At 48.2% G+C, this 18,686-nt stretch overlaps 1 protein-coding gene across 1 annotated transcript in view; it reads right to left on the minus strand.

Annotated features, from left to right (window-relative positions):
* Nucleotides 1-8,084: 8,084 nt before the first annotated feature.
* iqgap1 (IQ motif containing GTPase activating protein 1) overlaps nt 8,085-18,686 on the minus strand; it is a gene marked incomplete at its 3' end in the record, with an annotated part of 38,850 nt that continues 28,248 nt past the window's right edge. Inside the window, exons 21-37 of the mRNA XM_080538817.1 lie at nt 17,834-17,905; nt 17,400-17,469; nt 16,307-16,671; nt 15,836-15,999; nt 14,833-15,057; nt 14,480-14,620; nt 14,279-14,363; nt 13,430-13,662; nt 12,989-13,121; nt 12,658-12,760; nt 11,833-11,968; nt 11,179-11,266; nt 10,484-10,693; nt 10,010-10,179; nt 9,500-9,625; nt 8,699-8,807; nt 8,085-8,198 (exon numbers count right to left, since the gene is read on the minus strand). Coding sequence (XP_080394943.1) covers nt 8,085-8,198; nt 8,699-8,807; nt 9,500-9,625; nt 10,010-10,179; nt 10,484-10,693; nt 11,179-11,266; nt 11,833-11,968; nt 12,658-12,760; nt 12,989-13,121; nt 13,430-13,662; nt 14,279-14,363; nt 14,480-14,620; nt 14,833-15,057; nt 15,836-15,999; nt 16,307-16,671; nt 17,400-17,469; nt 17,834-17,905 — 2,544 coding nt within the window. The remainder of the gene's footprint in view (nt 8,199-8,698; nt 8,808-9,499; nt 9,626-10,009; nt 10,180-10,483; nt 10,694-11,178; nt 11,267-11,832; nt 11,969-12,657; nt 12,761-12,988; nt 13,122-13,429; nt 13,663-14,278; nt 14,364-14,479; nt 14,621-14,832; nt 15,058-15,835; nt 16,000-16,306; nt 16,672-17,399; nt 17,470-17,833; nt 17,906-18,686) is intronic.

The raw sequence follows: 18,686 nt of genomic DNA on the forward strand, positions 1-18,686 counted from the left end.
TACCACCTCTACTACCACCCCCACTACCACCTCTACTACCACCTCCACTACCACCTCCACTACCACCTCCACTACCACCTCTACTACCACCTCCACTACCACCTCTACTACCATCTCCACTACCACCTCTACTACCACCTCTACTACCACCTCCACTACCACCTCCACTACCACCTCCACTACCACCTCCACTACCACCTCCACTACCACCTCTACTACCACCTCTACTACCACCTCTACTACCACCTCTACTACCACCTCTACTACCACCTCTACTACCACCTCTACTACCACCTCTACTACCACCTCCACTACCACCTCTACTACCACCCCCACTACCACCTCCACTACCACCTCTACTACCACCTCCACTACCACCTCCACTACCACCTCTACTACCACCTCCACTACCACCTCCACTACCACCTCCACTACCACCTCCACTACCACCTCTACTACCACCTCCACTACCACCTCCACTACCACCTCTACTACCACCTCCACTACCACCTCTACTACCACCTCTACTACCACCTCCACTACCACCTCCACTACCACCTCTACTACCACCTCCACTACCACCTCCACTACCACCTCTACTACCACCTCCACTACCACCTCTACTACCACCTCCACTACCACCTCTACTACCACCTCTACTACCACCTCCACTACCATCTCCACTACCACCTCCACTACCACCTCTACTACCACCTCTACTACCACCTCCACTACCACCTCCACTACCACCTCTACTACCACCTCTACTACCACCTCCACTACCACCTCCACTACCACCTCCACTACCACCTCTACTACCACCTCTACTACCACCTCTACTACCACCTCTACTACCACCTCTACTACCACCTCTACTACCACCTCTACTACCACCTCCACTACCACCTCTACTACCACCTCTACTACCACCTCTACTACCACCTCTACTACCACCTCTACTACCACCTCTACTACCACCTCTACTACCATCTCCACTACCACCTCCACTACCACCTCTACTACCACCTCTACTACCACCTCTACTACCACCTCTACTACCACCTCTACTACCACCTCTACTACCACCTCTACTACCACCTCCACTACCACCTCCACTACCACCTCTACTACCACCTCCACTACCACCTCTACTACCACCTCTACTACCACCTCTACTACCACCTCTACTACCACCTCCACTACCACCTCCACTACCACCTCCACTACCACCTCCACTACCACCTCTACTACCACCTCTACTACCACCTCCACTACCACCTCCACTACCACCTCTACTACCACCTCTACTACCACCTCCACTACCACCTCCACTACCACCTCTACTACCACCTCTACTACCACCTCTACTACCTACCTCCACTACCACCTCCACTACCACCTCTACTACCACCTCTACTACCACCTCTACTACCACCTCCACTACCACCTCCACTACCACCTCCACTACCACCTCTACTACCACCTCCACTACCACCTCTACTACCACCTCCACTACCACCTCTACTACCACCTCTACTACCACCTCCACTACCACCTCTACTACCACCTCTACTACCACCTCTACTACCACCTCCACTACCACCTCTACTACCACCTCCACTACCACCTCTACTACCACCTCCACTACCACCTCTACTACCACCTCTACTACCACCTCCACTACCACCTCTACTACCACCTCCACTACCACCTCTACTACCACCTCTACTACCACCTCCACTACCACCTCTACTACCACCTCCACTACCACCTCTACTACCACCTCCACTACCACCTCTACTACCACCTCCACTACCACCTCTACTACCACCTCTACTACCACCTCCACTACCACCTCTACTACCACCTCTACTACCACCTCTACTACCACCTCCACTACCACCTCTACTACCACCTCTACTACCACCTCTACTACCACCTCCACTACCACCTCTACTACCACCTCCACTACCACCTCTACTACCACCTCTACTACCACCTCTACTACCACCTCTACTACCACCTCCACTACCACCTCTACTACCACCTCCACTACCACCTCTACTACCACCTCCACTACCACCTCTACTACCACCTCCACTACCACCTCTACTACCACCTCCACTACCACCTCTACTACCACCTCCACTACCACCTCTACTACCACCTCCACTACCACCTCTACTACCACCTCTACTACCACCTCCACTACCACCTCTACTACCACCTCCACTACCACCTCCACTACCACCTCTACTACCACCTCCACTACCACCTCTACTACCACCTCTACTACCACCTCCACTACCACCTCTACTACCACCTCTACTACCACCTCTACTACCACCTCTACTACCACCTCTACTACCACCTCTACTACCACCTCTACTACCACCTCCACTACCACCTCCACTACCACCTCTACTACCACCTCTACTACCACCTCTACTACCACCTCTACTACCACCTCTACTACCACCTCTACTACCACCTCCACTACCACCTCCACTACCACCTCTACTACCACCTCCACTACCACCTCTACTACCACCTCTACTACCACCTCTACTACCACCTCTACTACCACCTCTACTACCACCTCCACTACCACCTCCACTACCACCTCTACTACCACCTCCACTACCACCTCTACTACCACCTCTACTACCACCTCCACTACCACCTCTACTACCACCTCTACTACCACCTCTACTACCACCTCTACTACCACCTCTACTACCACCTCTACTACCACCTCTACTACCACCTCCACTACCACCTCTACTACCACCTCCACTACCACCTCTACTACCACCTCTACTACCACCTCTACTACCACCTCCACTACCACCTCTACTACCACCTCCACTACCACCTCCACTACCACCTCCACTACCACCTCTACTACCACCTCCACTACCACCTCCACTACCACCTCTACTACCACCTCTACTACCACCTCTACTACCACCTCCACTACCACCTCTACTACCACCTCTACTACCACCTCTACTACCACCTCCACTACCACCTCTACTACCACCTCCACTACCACCTCCACTACCACCTCTACTACCACCTCTACTACCACCTCTACTACCACCTCCACTACCACCTCTACTACCACCTCTACTACCACCTCTACTACCACCTCCACTACCACCTCTACTACCACCTCCACTACCACCTCTACTACCACCTCTACTACCACCTCTACTACCACCTCCACTACCACCTCTACTACCACCTCTACTACCACCTCCACTACCACCTCCACTACCATCTCCACTACCACCTCTACTACCACCTCTACTACCATCTCCACTACCACCTCTACTACCACCTCCACTACCACCTCTACTACCACCTCTACTACCACCTCCACTACCACCTCTACTACCACCTCCACTACCACCTCCACTACCACCTCTACTACCACCTCCACTACCACCTCTACTACCACCTCTACTACCACCTCTACTACCACCTCCACTACCACCTCCACTACCACCTCTACTACCACCTCTACTACCACCTCTACTACCACCTCTACTACCACCTCTACTACCACCTCTACTACCACCTCTACTACCACCTCTACTACCACCTCTACTACCATCTCCACTACCACCTCTACTACCACCTCCACTACCACCTCTACTACCACCTCCACTACCACCTCTACTACCACCTCTACTACCACCTCCACTACCACCTCTACTACCTTACCTCCACTACCACCTCCACCTCCACTACCACCTCCACTACCACCTCCACTACCACCTCCACTACCACCTCCACTACCACCTCTACTACCACCTCCACTACCACCTCTACTACCACCTCCACTACCACCTCTACTACCACCTCCACTACCACCTCTACTACCTTACCTCCACTACCACCTCCACCTCCACTACCACCTCCACTACCACCTCCACTACCACCTCCACTACCACCTCTACTACCACCTCTACTACCACCTCTACTACCACCTCTACTACCACCTCCACTACCACCTCCACTACCACCTCCACTACCACCTCTACTACCACCTCCACTACCACCTCCACTACCACCTCTACTACCACCTCCACTACCACCTCCACTACCACCTCTACTACCACCTCTACTACCACCTCCACTACCACCTCCACTACCACCTCCACTACCACCTCTACTACCACCTCCACTACCACCTCTACTACCACCTCCACTACCACCTCTACTACCACCTCTACTACCTTACCTCCACTACCACCTCCACCTCCACCTCCACTACCACCTCCACTACCACCTCCTCTACTACCTCTACTACCACCTCCACTACCACCTCTACTACCACCTCCACTACCACCTCCACTACCACCTCTACTACCTTACCTCCACTACCACCTCCACCTCCACCTCCACTACCACCTCCACTACCACCTCCACTACCACCTCTACTACCACCTCTACTACCACCTCCACTACCACCTCCACTACCACCTCTACTACCACCTCTACTACCACCTCTACTACCACCTCTACTACCACCTCCACTACCACCTCCACTACCACCTCCACTACCACCTCTACTACCACCTCTACTACCACCTCTACTACCACCTCCACTACCACCTCCACTACCACCTCTACTACCACCTCTACTACCACCTCTACTACCACCTCTACTACCACCTCCACTACCACCTCCACTACCACCTCCACTACCACCTCTACTACCACCTCTACTACCACCTCCACTACCACCTCCACTACCACCTCTACTACCACCCCCACTACCACCTCCACTACCACCCCCACTACCACCTCTACTACCACCTCTACTACCACCTCTACTACCACCTCTACTACCACCTCTACTACCACCTCCACTACCACCTCTACTACCACCTCCACTACCACCTCTACTACCATCTCTACTACCACCTCTACTACCACCTCTACTACCACCTCCACTACCACCTCCACTACCACCTCCACTACCACCTCCACTACCACCTCCACTACCACCTCTACTACCACCCCCACTACCACCTCCACTACCACCTCTACTACCACCTCCACTACCACCTCCACTACCACCTCCACTACCACCTCCACTACCACCTCTACTACCACCTCCACCTCCACCTCCACTACCACCTCCACTACCACCTCTACTACCACCTCTACTACCACCTCTACTACCACCTCCACTACCACCTCCACTACCACCTTCACTACCACCTCCACTACCACCTCTACTACCACCTCCACTACCACCTCTACTACCACCTCCACTACCACCTCCACTACCACCTCTACTACCACCTCCACTACCACCTCCACCTCCACCTCTACTACCACCTCTACTACCACCTCTACTACCACCTCCACCTCCACCTCTACTACCACCTCCACTACCACCTCCACCTCCACCTCTACTACCACCTCCACTACCACCTCCACTACCACCTCTACTACCACCTCCACTACCACCTCCACTACCACCTCCACTACCACCTCCACTACCACCTCCACTACCACCTCCACTACCACCTCTACTACCACCTCTACTACCACCTCCACTACCACCTCTACTACCACCTCCACTACCACCTCCACTACCACCTCCACTACCACCTCCACTACCACCTCTACTACCACCTCCACTACCACCTCCACTACCACCTCTACTACCACCTCCACTACCACCTCCACTACCACCTCCACTACCACCTCTACTACCACCTCCACTACCACCTCCACTACCACCTCCACTCTGAGTATTATGCAGCTAATTTAAATAAATGTATATGTAAATGGGGAAAAAAAGGGCGTGGCAGTTTCTCTACCAGGAAGTGGTCTTGGTGACAAATAAATTCTTGCAATCAACTCAGAATCATGAAAAATGCCTAGTTTGACCCCTCAAAAGTTACTCAAGTCCAATTTAAGCATTTTCGAATTTTTGAAAATCGGTTATCGGTACCCCAACTTTGAGCAGTTTTTTAATGAGGTTTCCCACAGGAGTTGAATTTCAACCTTTTAGGACATGTTATTACACACCTTTAGAAACACATTGGTGAAGACATTTTTTGGTAACGATTTACTTCGCAGATTTTCATATGTTTCCCTTACTAATGAGCTTCTTTAGCTACAAAGCTTTTGGGAAACTGAGTGATGTCCTCAGGAGTGCGAAACTCCAGCCATAACACAATGTACTTAAGTTCATGGCTCTACATGACAATAAATCCTAAAATTACGAATGCTTTGGCCGATAAAGGTACCAAAGGTATTTCACAACTAGAACCCTTACATAGGAATAATTAAAGAGGACACAATAAGCCCTGGACTGTATTGTGTATTATCCTCTATGAGTTGTATAATGTACATGTATATATATATATTTTTTAATATATGAAATGGTTGGTTTTAAAATGGTCAAATAAACTAAACTACATTAAAAATAAATATATAAGTGAAAAAATATAACATATTGCAATAATAAAGCTTTATTATTTTAAAACATGTAAATTCATTCAATGGACTGTAAATGAGGGAAACACATACTGTAGCACAGAAAGAGCATGATCTGCTTACTACATCCTGGCAGAAGCCAGTGTTACACAACATCAATCCAGGGATGCACTATGAAAAATTGACATCTCATAGAGGGCAGTATATCACATTTTCTTGAGACACGCCTAAATATGCTACAATGATTTAAGGTCGAAAAAAATGTTTCTTTCGGTCAGAAATAGTGAGAGTAAAATCTACTGGACGCACAAAGTAGCTTGTACAGTATGCATTATGCCATAATACTGTACTCTAGACCGAAGTGATTATACCGTGGTTGCATTTGGAGCGATCAGTGATCTAGATAAATCTGTGGGGGCGTTAGCACAGCGTAATAGCTGGCTACCATAACCTACCATGTTTAGCTAATGATTACAGAAACGGACTGGCAAGTTCCCTACAACGTTTCCGTGTCCTTAACTTTCTAGACGTTAACTAGTACTGTAGGTTTGGAGGACTGACAACACTTAAAATATAAATAAGGACAGTTGTTGCTTATAAATGTATTCAACAAAAAGCATGATAAAACATCTTTCTCTTCTGTACGGAATGTTCACTTTAGTCTCTACTTGGATAGACCACTTCCTATGCTTATAGTAGATTTGCAGGATATTTAAAGCTATACTGCTAGCATGACATCATCAACATGTGTCTCTTGAACTGTGTTTCAGATACAAGGAAGGAGAGCCTTTGGAAAAGAAATTCCCCTCTTTAGCTATGCCTGAACTGAAGCCTGTGAAAAATAACAATACAACGTTATCAGAAATCAGGGAATATCGATGAACATGCATACAGCAAATGTTTGATGTGCTGGAAGTGCATCGGCGTCAAGTATCTATGTCTCTTTCCTATGTGTCATGCTTTTGTGACCTGGTAGAAGAGCTAGGATAAAGGGAGGGAGGGGGGAGGGATAGTACAGCAGGTCTGAGAGGACACATTACCCCTGTATAATATATAATAGCACTTTGGTATTGGTGAAGGAGAGGCTGAGGCCGGGCCTACAGCTTGCATATAGATATGTCCGATGAGCCAGGCATGGTAAAGGGACAGTTCCTTTTGACTAGCCTAGCGTATTTCTTAAAAAAAAGAAAAGAAATAAAACACAGTCTCATTTACATAAAACATACATTCTACGGATATTCCAAGCTCATGCAAATATTCATAGTTTGCGAATATTCCAAGTAAACTAATAACGATATAATAAAAGATTTCTTAGACCTTTGACCATTTGACCACAAATACGCTAAACAAGCAAAAAGACTCCAGCAGGCTTCCATGGTCGCTGGCATGCTCTTAGGACTTTCCCATGGAGAATAAGGCACATACCATACGGTGAATAAGGCACATAAACGACTCAAAGGTGTATCTAGAGTAGTGCAGAGGGGGAGGGGGAACCCAGAGGAGATCAGGGGGAGATGGGGCCAGGCTTTTAGCATGTCTCTGTAAGTGGGTTGTTCCGTTCTCAACAGTGTCTGTAGCCCCTTCTTCCGTCTCTCTCTCTCTCGCTCTGTCTCATCCCTCTATTTGCCGTAGAACTTCTTGTTGAGCAGGAAGATGAGCAGGTTGACGTTGATGGTGGCCCTGTCGAAGAGCTTCATCACGGCCACGCCTTCATACTGGAGCTGCAGGAGGTCCTGAGAGAAAGACAGAATACCATTATTATCTTTTTATTCATTGACTTTTAAGTCAATTCAATTCACAACAGTTCAGAATCACAATCTGAACTGTTCAACCGATTGTGATCACAATCAAGCGATGGTTTTGATATCTAAACCCACACCGCCTAGGGGAACAGATGTCTCCCACCACGAGTAAGTAAGAGCAAAGGATGACTTTTAGCTTTAGTTAGATATTGTATTTATGTTTATATTGTTTGTATTCTTCTTGTTGTAAAGCACATTGAGACAATTGTCTTTGCGAAATGCACAATACAAATAAATACAATTTTTAAAAAAATAATATATTTTTTTAGGGCATTTCTGCTTTATTGGGAGAGACACAGTAGAGATTGACAGTGTGCCAAGCCACTAAACACCCAGATACAAATACATTTGATTGATTGATTTAAAGTATGGAGGAAGTGGGAAAGGCCGTTTGCAGGGAGAAAAATATTATAATAAATAATATACGGTACCTGGTACTCTAACATTAACGTCTCCAAGTGGACTCCCATGAACTTGGCCTTCACGTCGAACACCCCCACACTCTCTGATGGAGAGATCTCAAAGATAACATTCTTGAACCTGGGAGGAGACAGGGAGTACAAAGAAGAAGAAGAAGAAGAAGACCCATTAATTTCAGAGAAGCATCTCCCTCAGGTTCAAGCCTGCTCTGCAAATAAATCACCCCAAGGTGTGTACTACGGTCCCCTCTCAGAACAGAGAGATCCATAGATCACCAAATCAATGAACTCATCTGGTGATGCAATAGAACAGTACAGTACAACTGGTTTCCATACAGAACAGTGAGTCCTGCCCTGGGTTGAGCGGTTAGGAGTGTGTTTGTGTTGGTGTGGTCTCTCCGTGAGCAGGTGCAGATCGGCCCTGCATGGTGTGTAGTGTCACTATGCAGGTTGAGGATTATAGGGGCAAGTCGAAACGGAGGGCACAGGGCCAAATCACAAGTGTGTGCAAATCATAAATGGTGCTGTAAGTCATGCAGGTACGTAGTTCAACAAGTTCATACAGTACGCCGGTGGAGGCTGTTGGTGGTAGAAATGTCTCGTAGGCTCGTCCTCCGATTTCTACCTCCCCCAGCCTCCCCCGCCGTACAGGTTCACACACTGTACATCGTTGTGCAGTAGCGCTGGTCGTTATTGTTACGCAATTGAATACAAAAACACCCATAAAACGAGATTCAAATGTTGTAAAAATGTTGACACAGACTTTGGGGTATTTGTTGTTGTTGCTGTTGTTGTTGTTGGTGTGGAACTTACTGGTTGGTCTGCAGGTCCTCTATCTCGATCAGCACCCCCTTCTCGTGGAGGCGAGCCGCGGTGTATTTCTGAGACACCTGCTTACTCTTCTTGGTCTTGGTGTCGGCCCCGGGTTTCTTAGACGGCCTGGAGAGAGAGAGAGAACCACATCTGTCCAAACACTGTCTGACACACTCACACCGCAGACACCCTGTACACAGCCAGAATACTTTCTAGCTCTTATAAAGGAAGGTCCCTCAAGTTAATATTACAGTTAGTAACAAAAACCAACAGAAAACATGCCAATAATAACTGATAATTGCTGGATTCCATTGCAGCCCTCACCCTGTTTTCCTTAGCCTTACAGAGATGGAGAGTATTATAATAATAACAACGACGACGACGGCGACAACAACAACAGGCAGGCCACTAAGAGCTTCAGCCAAAAGGAGAAAGCAACCAGGGATATAGGACACAAAAAAACCAACTGTAATAACAGTGTGATGCAGTACGAGGTGAAAGGCCACTCACTTGCCCTTGTTGCTGGCCAGGTTGTCCATGCAGGTCTTGATGTACTGGTTGTAGTAGTCGATCTGCACGTTGTAGAAGGTGGTCTTTGAGTTGAGGGCGGAGTTGGTCTGCTGGAGCTTCACCAGCTCTGCCTTCCTCCGCTGGCGATACCGCCGCTGGTTTCTGATGTCCTGTAACACACACATGCTTATTAATACACACACGACACACACGCTTATTAATACACACACGATAGACGACACACACAAGACAAACACACAAACACGACAAACACACACACGCTTATTAATACACACACGACACACACACACGATAGACGACACACACACGACAAACACACAAACACGACAAACACACACACGCTTATTAATACACACACGACACACACACACACAACAGACGACACACACGACAAACACACACACACACACACACGACACACACACACACGACACACACACACACGACACACACCTTGGCGATGTCGTTGATGAGGTCCTGGTAGCGCTTCTCGGGGTGCACCTTGCCCAGCTCGGCCAGCCTCTGCAGGTTGCTACGGATCTTGTCCTTCTTCCCCTGCAGCGTCAGGCTGTCGTCCACCACCGGCTTGGCCTGCTTCATCTTCTCTGGCGTCTTGGCGTCCCGGATGGCCCTCCTCTGCATCGCGCGCTGGTACTCCAGTTCCTGTGTTGGTGAGCCGATCAGGACGTTAGTTAGCTGTGTTGTTGTTAGGGGAAAGTATACGACCGACCGCTGGCTGTTGTTGTGTTACGGTCTCACTAGAACAGCTGTGCCTTTTTACCTACTAAAAAGGCCGCCTCGGGGGTCACCCCTTCTTTTACAATGTGAAGCTGCTATTTACACACAATGACCACTAGTTGGCCGCTTGTAAAATAGACTGCTTCCTACACAGAAAAACTGCAAAATAGTTTTATATTAGCTTGATGTGATTTTTGAAAATGTAAGGATACTGGGTGGTAGAACGCACATATCTAGGAAAAGTCATGAAAGGAAGGTTCTGAAATTTGATCGAGTGCAAAGATATAAAAAAATGTTTTAATCACTCCTGGCTGATTAAGTGTTAAGATTACTACATTCACGGGACTGCAGCAAAAAACGCTTGTCCGACACCTTCGGAAATGTATATCTCAGTACGCTCAGTGTCTGACCTGCTCGGGGCTGGCTGCGGAGTCCAGGATCTCAGTGAGGGTGTCCCCCGGCTGGAAACGGATCACGTCCACGATCAGCCTCTTGGTGCTGCGCAGGGACAGAGAGAGAGGGTTGGAAGGCTCACACACAGTACCACAGTGATGGCTTCCACCGAGCACCTGCATTGGGCTCAGTGAAGGCTAGTGGAGGTAGACATCGGAAGGCAAGTTTATTTGTATAGCACATTTCATACAACAGGGGCAATTCAAAGTGCTTTACATATAGCATTAAAAAATATAGTACAGAAAAAGAAGGATAGTAAGAAAGAAAAAAATAAAAAAGATAATAAGATAATAGATACATACGTATATATAGAAAATAAATAGATAAACATTTAACAACATAATAAGACAATGAATAAAAAGATACAGATAAAAGTGTTATTACTGCAGCTGTATTCAAGCGCTGCTCGGAAAGACAGGCTTATTTAAATGCAATGGAATGATTTCTACCTCCACCAGCCTAGACCCTGATTAGACTGAGAGGAGCCCTAGTGTCTTCACAGTTCACACGGGACGCAGTCCTATCAGAGACATGTGAACACGGGATCTTCCCATGATGCACCCCTAGCTGATGGAAGTTTAGGGCCCCCCTCCCCGCCCCTAGATTCTTACTTGAGCAGGAGGGTCCTGGCGTCCATCTCAGTGTTGGCCTCTCCGGGGACGTCGAACTTGTTGGCGAGGGTGAGGGACACCTCCGTCTTCCCCATCATCTCCCTGTTCGGGTCTCCGGGGGGGAGGGGGTTCTCACCTGGAGAGGGGGGGGGGGGAGGGAGAGAGAGTCAGGGTCGGTCGGGGCGTACAGAAGTAGAGGACGAGAGTTGGACGTCCAGGCGCTCGTCAGGGGAGGCTGGTGGCGGTAGGAATTGGAGGACAGGCTCGTTGTGTGGTACCGTTCCTCATTCCGTTCCATGTATTCCAATGAGCCTGTCCTCCGATGTCTACCTCCACCAGCCTCCACGGGACCTTGTGTGTTCTAGGGGTGGATTCTTACATCAACATGACGTCCCACACTAGCAACATCGCATTATGTTAGTCACTAGATCTGACTAGGGTCCTAGACCCCGCTTAAAATAACATATACATGATTGGTTTGAACAGAAAGTCTATTGGGGGAACCATGTGATTCGTCTGACCCATCTCTTCAGGTTACACCTTAACTGCTCCTCCTGAAACATTTACTACCCCCAGCATTGCGTCTCCTGAGACACCCGCTTTTCCCCTATACTGTCCCCCCCAAGACTTCTACTGCCCCCCCTGTACTGTTTCTCTGTCTCACGGAGACTGCCAATGGCCCCGGACCTGAGCTAGATTACTCCTCCTGCTACGACTGGTGGATTGATGATTCACTTGCTTAGTCAAATGTATTGATTGTAAGTCGCTTTGGAATAAGGCGTCTGCTAAAATGCCAAAAATGTAAATGTGAATGCCTGAACCCACCGATGAGGGCCTCGATGGTGGGCACCTCCCCCAGGTCCTCCAGCAGCTCGTGGATGGGGTCGTTGTGCTCTGGGGCGATGGCGTCCTGGTGGTCTAACAACAGCTGGGAGGGAACGGTGCAGACAGAACGCTCAGTCACCGAAGAAGAAGACAATAACCGCTAACCACATCAAATGACTCCTTTGTAGTGTGTGTGTGTGTGTGTGTGTGTGTGTGTTTGTGTGTGTTTGTGTGTGTTTGTGTGTGTGTGTGTGTGTGTGTGTGAGAGAAAGAGAGGGGGAAACAGAAAGAGAGAGAGAGAGAGAGAGAGAAGTGAATGAGAGAGACTGACCGTGTGTGTGTTGATGACTTCTCCGATGGAGATGTAGATCACAGGCTTGGTGAGCGTGACCAGGTCGGAGTACTGGTCCACATTGAACTTGTCCTCCAACGAGGGGACTTCACATGCTGCCAAGAAGAAACGTCTACAGAGGGAGAGAAGAGGGGAGCGGAGGTGAGAGGAGGGTACGCAACAGTGAATAAAAATAAATCTCCAAAAGGAGGTTACAAAGGGAAGAAGACAATGAAGAGGTGGATGAAGAAAGAGAAAAAACTATGTGGAAGACAGACAGACCTGTAGAGACACAGACAGAAATACCTGCTGAGAGAGAGACAGACAGACAGACAGACAGAGAGAAAAACAGACATACAGACCTGCAGAGAGACAGACAGACCTGCAGAGAGACAGACAGGTACACACAGACAGACAGACAGACAGGTACGTCAGCCCCACCTGAACTTCTGGTAGGAGGTGCTGAGATACTCGTTGATGGGGTTCAGGTGGGCGTTGTCCCCCAGGAACATCTTATTGGACGCCGCGTGCTGCAGCATCTTAGCGATGGAGCCCAGGTTCCTCCGCTGGTCGGTGGTCAGCTGACCCCCCGCCGACAGGTCGATGATGTCGAAGGCGTCCGGCGCCACGATGGCCGGGTTCATGTAGCGATAGTACAGCAGGTTTCCTATGATCTGAAGCACAGCGACGCGGCATACGTTCAACAACTGGACGGGTCATATTCGGATCATATTTGTGTTGTGTCATATTCAAATTTGCTTTGTGTCCCAATCATTCTAAACGACAATGTTTTGCAGTCTCATTTCCTTAATGACCAAATTATATTGGACTTGAGAAGTGTAGCGATAACCAGTTTATTACTAATGGTAGCCGTGAGGGGAAGGAGATAAGGGAAAGAATTGGGACGCGGCCTGTATGTCTGAAGGGAAGAGGGGGAGAGCAGAGAGAGAGAGAGAGAGAGAGAGAGAGAGAGGTGTGGCTCACCTTGGCTGAGCGGGCAGAGAGAGGGAGAGCACACCCCCACAGAAGAGAGGAGAGGAGGCTGGAGCAGGCCAATCAGGAAGAGAGGGACGAGGAAGGAAACGGGAAAAAAGAGGGAGTGTAAACGTGAGGAGGGAGGACAGAGAGAGGTGGTGGGACAGAGGCAGAGAGAGAGAGAGAGAGAGAGAGAGAGAGAGAGGATCCAGTAAATAAGAGTGAGAGCAAGTGAAGCCCACCAGGATGAGCAGTGGAACCGTGTAAAGCTAGTTAAGTAGCAACGTGCACACGTCAAGGTGGGAACACACAAACCTTCAGGAGCTCATCCTCCGTGGCATCTGGGAACTTCTCATGGAGGGTGTCCTTCAGCACTTTGGAGGTGAAACGCATCCCATACCTGAGGCACACCACAACATGAGTGAGTGGGACTCCTCACTTGACAGATTCAGGATTTAACTCAAATCAAAAACTAGAAATAGTAGTCTCCCCCCCCCCCCCCCCCCCGACACGTACGGGATTTTGTCCACGGAGACGATGATGGCGGAGAGGAACTTGTCTGTGACGGTCCTCATGTTCTTGATGGAAGCTTCCAGACGCGTCCTCACCTCCTCGTGACTCATGGCCTGCTCTGGGGTCACGTCGTAGGGCAGCTTACTGTTAGAGAGAGGGAGGGAGGGAGAGAGGGAGAGAGAGGGAGGGAGAGAGAGGGAGGGAGAGAGAGGGAGGGAGAGGGAGGGAGGGAGGGAGGGAGGGAGAGAGAGGAAGAGAGAGAAAAATAGGGAGAAAGACAGTCAGTTGACTTCAAAAACTATAATTTCAGTTCTAGTTTGCAAATTTCTATGATTGAATCCTCTCTCTCTCTCTACCTGGCTTCTCCGGTCTGCGTCTCCATCTGGTTGACCCAGCTCTTGTAGATGTCCACGGGGTCCGTCTTGATGTTCAGCGTCTTGTCGTCCATGATCTCCTTGACGACGGGCGCCAGGATCTGCCTCAGCGCGTTCTGGCCCCGTGCCCCCCGGTTGAAGCTCACCACCATCTTGATGACGGTGGGGTTGCCCGTGACGATCTCCTGAATCTGGTCCACTTTGGACCTGAGGACACGGACGTCACGCCCTTTCATGTTACACTCTTCATTCGACACACCGTTTCACACAATGTGAGACATTACCATGTTGGGATGGTACAATAGATCTGTCACTATGTCATCTAAACTGTCACAAGCTGTAGTGACTAGCGAGTATCACTCATGAAGCCTCTAGACCAGTGGTTTTCAACCCTCTCCTCGGGGAATCACTTGATTCAACTAATCAAGTGAAAAGCAATTAGGATTTGTACTTGATTAGTTGAATCAGGTGTGCTGGTGGTGGAACAGATCAAATATACATAAATAAACATATTATGTGGAACGGCTGGTGGTCCCCGAGGAGAGGGTTGAAAACCACTGGTCTAGACCAATGATGCTCCACCCTGGTCCCAGAGAGCTGCAGTGGGTCCTGGTTTTTCGTCCCAGCCAAGTGTGACCGATCATCAAAACTTTGATTAGTTAGAATCAGTTGAATTAGTCATGTCAGTGCTGAGCTGGGACAAAAGCCTGCAGGACTGCAGCTCTACAGGACCAGGAGGGACGATCACCGTCCTAGACTCGCTCAATTATAATTCACAGTTCATACGGCCCCTTGTGGGACCAGCAAATTGTTCTGCCCTCGGTAAACTGACAAACAACTTTTGATTAGATATCGATTACAGACTTGGAGCGTCTGATGAAATCATAGCATCTGCTTATATAAAAAAGGACTACACAGCTACAATACAGATCACTATTGATGCATCACTATTGACTAAGTGTCTGAAAGCGTCTCATTGGCTCACTTGATCTCCTCCTGCAGGGCGGTCTTGAAGAGCTTCAGGAGCAGGTACTCCTCCCTCTGGTTGGAGGCGTAGTTGTACAGGGTGAAGATGACAGAGTCCATGAACTTGGTGGACTTGTTCTGGGGCATCTGGAAGATCAGCTTGGCCAGGTAGGTGGGGTTCGTCTGGGGGGGGGGGGGGGGGGGGAGCGACAGTACCAGGGTTAGATGAGAGTTCACTGGTACGGTGCAAAAAGGGTGGGGTCCGGTTTAGATTAGATACACAGATTATAGATTATCGTCCATCCGGGGATGAGAATTTGTCTTTCAGATCATCTGGTTGGCTGGCTGGCTGGCTGGACACGCGATATACAGTAGGTGTACTTTGTGTTTGTTTGCCAAAGGCAGGACCGGTGTGTGTGTGTGTGTGTGTGTGTGTGTGTGTGTGTGTGTGTGTGTGTGTGTGTCTGTGTGTGTCTGTGTGTTACTGTACCTGTAGCAGGTAGAAGAGGTACTGGTAGGCCTCCAGTTTGAGCCTCTTCTCCTTGCTGAGGGCCTTGAGGCCTCCTCTCTGCTTGTTCATCATCATCAGGTTGGACAGCTGGCCCTTGTTCTTCTTGGTCAGCTTCTTGCTGTGAGACACCACCTCCTGCAGGGTGATCTTGTTCTTCACCAGCAGGCCGATCTTGATGTCCATCAGGTTCAGGTCGTTCTCCAGCTGCTGGTTGGACCGGATGTTGGTGACCACCTCCTCCCGGAGCCTCATCAGGTCCAGCTCCTCCTGGAAGTCCTGGTCGCTGTGGTCCAGCAGGTGGACGAACTTGCGCACCACCGCCATGGGAGGGTCGTCAGCGTTGACTGCAAGAGAGAGAGAGAGAGAGTGTAATGGTTCATTCCTTTCCTATGGATAACCACTATGGTGGCGGAGCAAAAATTTCTGACTCTCTATATCCCCAAAAAAGTCCACAGAAGTTGTTTTCCCAAAAGTCAAGCAATATTTATTACAACTAATAAATGAACACAAAACTTAGATGTTCAGAATATAAATGAAAATTTGTGTCAAACAAAACAGGAGCATTCTCTATAGCATGATCTTGGTAAGAGGAAGTGAGAACAAAGACTGGGTCTTCCTGCTCCGGGCCACACCCTCCAGGTGAATCACAAGAAGAGCGAGCGAGAGAGAGAGAGAGAGAGAGAGAGAGAGAGAGAGAGAGAGAGAGAGAGAGAGAGAGAGAGAGAGAGAGAGAGAGCGCGAGACAGAGACAGAGACAGAGACAGAGACAGAGACAGAGACAGAGACAGAGACAGAGAGAGAGAGAGAGAGAGAGAGAGAGAGAGAGAGAGAGAGAGAGAGAGAGAGAGAGAGAGAGAGAGAGAGAGAGAGCCGGGGGGTTGGATGATGTCGGGCAACGAATGCAACATGATGGATGCCAAGTGTGATCGGACATTGCAGACATCCAGGTACAGAAGGCTAGCCTAGCGCACAGATAGACATCCAGGTACAGAAGGCTAGCCTAGCGCACAGATAGACATCCAGCATCCTCATCTAGCATGGTGAAAGTGCAGTCTCTCCCTATCATACTCACTGAGGGTCTTGTAGTCATCTCTGGCCTTGTTGGCTCTGATAAAGGCCTGAATCTTCACCACATCATTGATCTGAAACAGAGCAAAGAGCAATCACTTCCCTAATCAATACCGTACGCAGAGAGACAAACAATACCGCGGTTAATCTGCTATGAGTCAGAGTGTAGATGACTTTCTACATTTACACAGTGCTTAATGAGCAATATACCATCGTTACAGCACCGAGGACAGAGATTAAAGGACGCGTCAATGGATGCGTCATGGCAGACTACTGGAGTTGACAGTTGCTTTGATTACGCAACGACCACTATGTTTTTCTTAGCGTTTTCATCTTAATGAGCTCAAAACTAAAGAAAGTTCTTGAAGGATGAAATATTCATATTTGAATCATTCTGAATGATTATGTAACGCTCTCAGAGGGATATGGTAAACTCACGTGATCCTTGAAGTACTTTGTACGGTCTCTGTACTTCTTGCGAGCTTGCTGCATCCTAACCATTGCTTGGATCTGAAAATGCAAAACAAATTAATACTAATGAGTACTAATACAATTTCCAAAACAATGTTGTTGTTTTTTGTCCACCATGAACTCTAGTAGACCAGACTTAGATCAATATATAATATTGATAATATATAATAATATAATATTGTCAATATATCCTATAATCTAGTCCATATCCTCTTAATCAGGGGAGGCTAGAAGAGGTAGAAATCAGAGGACGTATTGCATGTAATGCATTCCTCATTCCATGCATTACAATGAGCCCAGCCTCCCCTGCTCTCAATAAAAACAATACAATATTTGATATAGCCACTATTTATACATCTGTACATCTACCATAACTGTACATCTACCATAACTGTACATAGCTCATAACTGTATAAACCTCTAAACTACCGTACTTCCCATACTGTACCTATCACCAACACTATCATGTTTTTATATCATGTCAAATCACTATTTGCACTTCTGGTTAGACGCTGAACTGCATTTCGTTGTCTGGTACTTTGCAATGACAATAAAGTTGAATCTAATCTACAATCTAATCTAAAAAGGAGGCTGAAACAACAACAACACACCATGGACATTAAAGTGCAACAAAGCACTTTGAGCTGCAACATTTGCAGGAAAAGTGCTATACAAATAAAATATATTATTATTAAGGTGCAGCTGTATGTATATATATATGCATTACTATGTATTAATAAGGTGCAGCTCTATTACTATGCATTACTATGTATTACTATGTATTGATAAGGTGCAGTACTACTATGTATTATGCCATGTG

This window comes from Nansenia antarctica (genome assembly GCF_963989245.1).
Source record: "Nansenia antarctica genome assembly, chromosome: 9".
Classification (NCBI taxonomy): Eukaryota; Metazoa; Chordata; class Actinopteri; order Argentiniformes; family Microstomatidae; genus Nansenia; species Nansenia antarctica.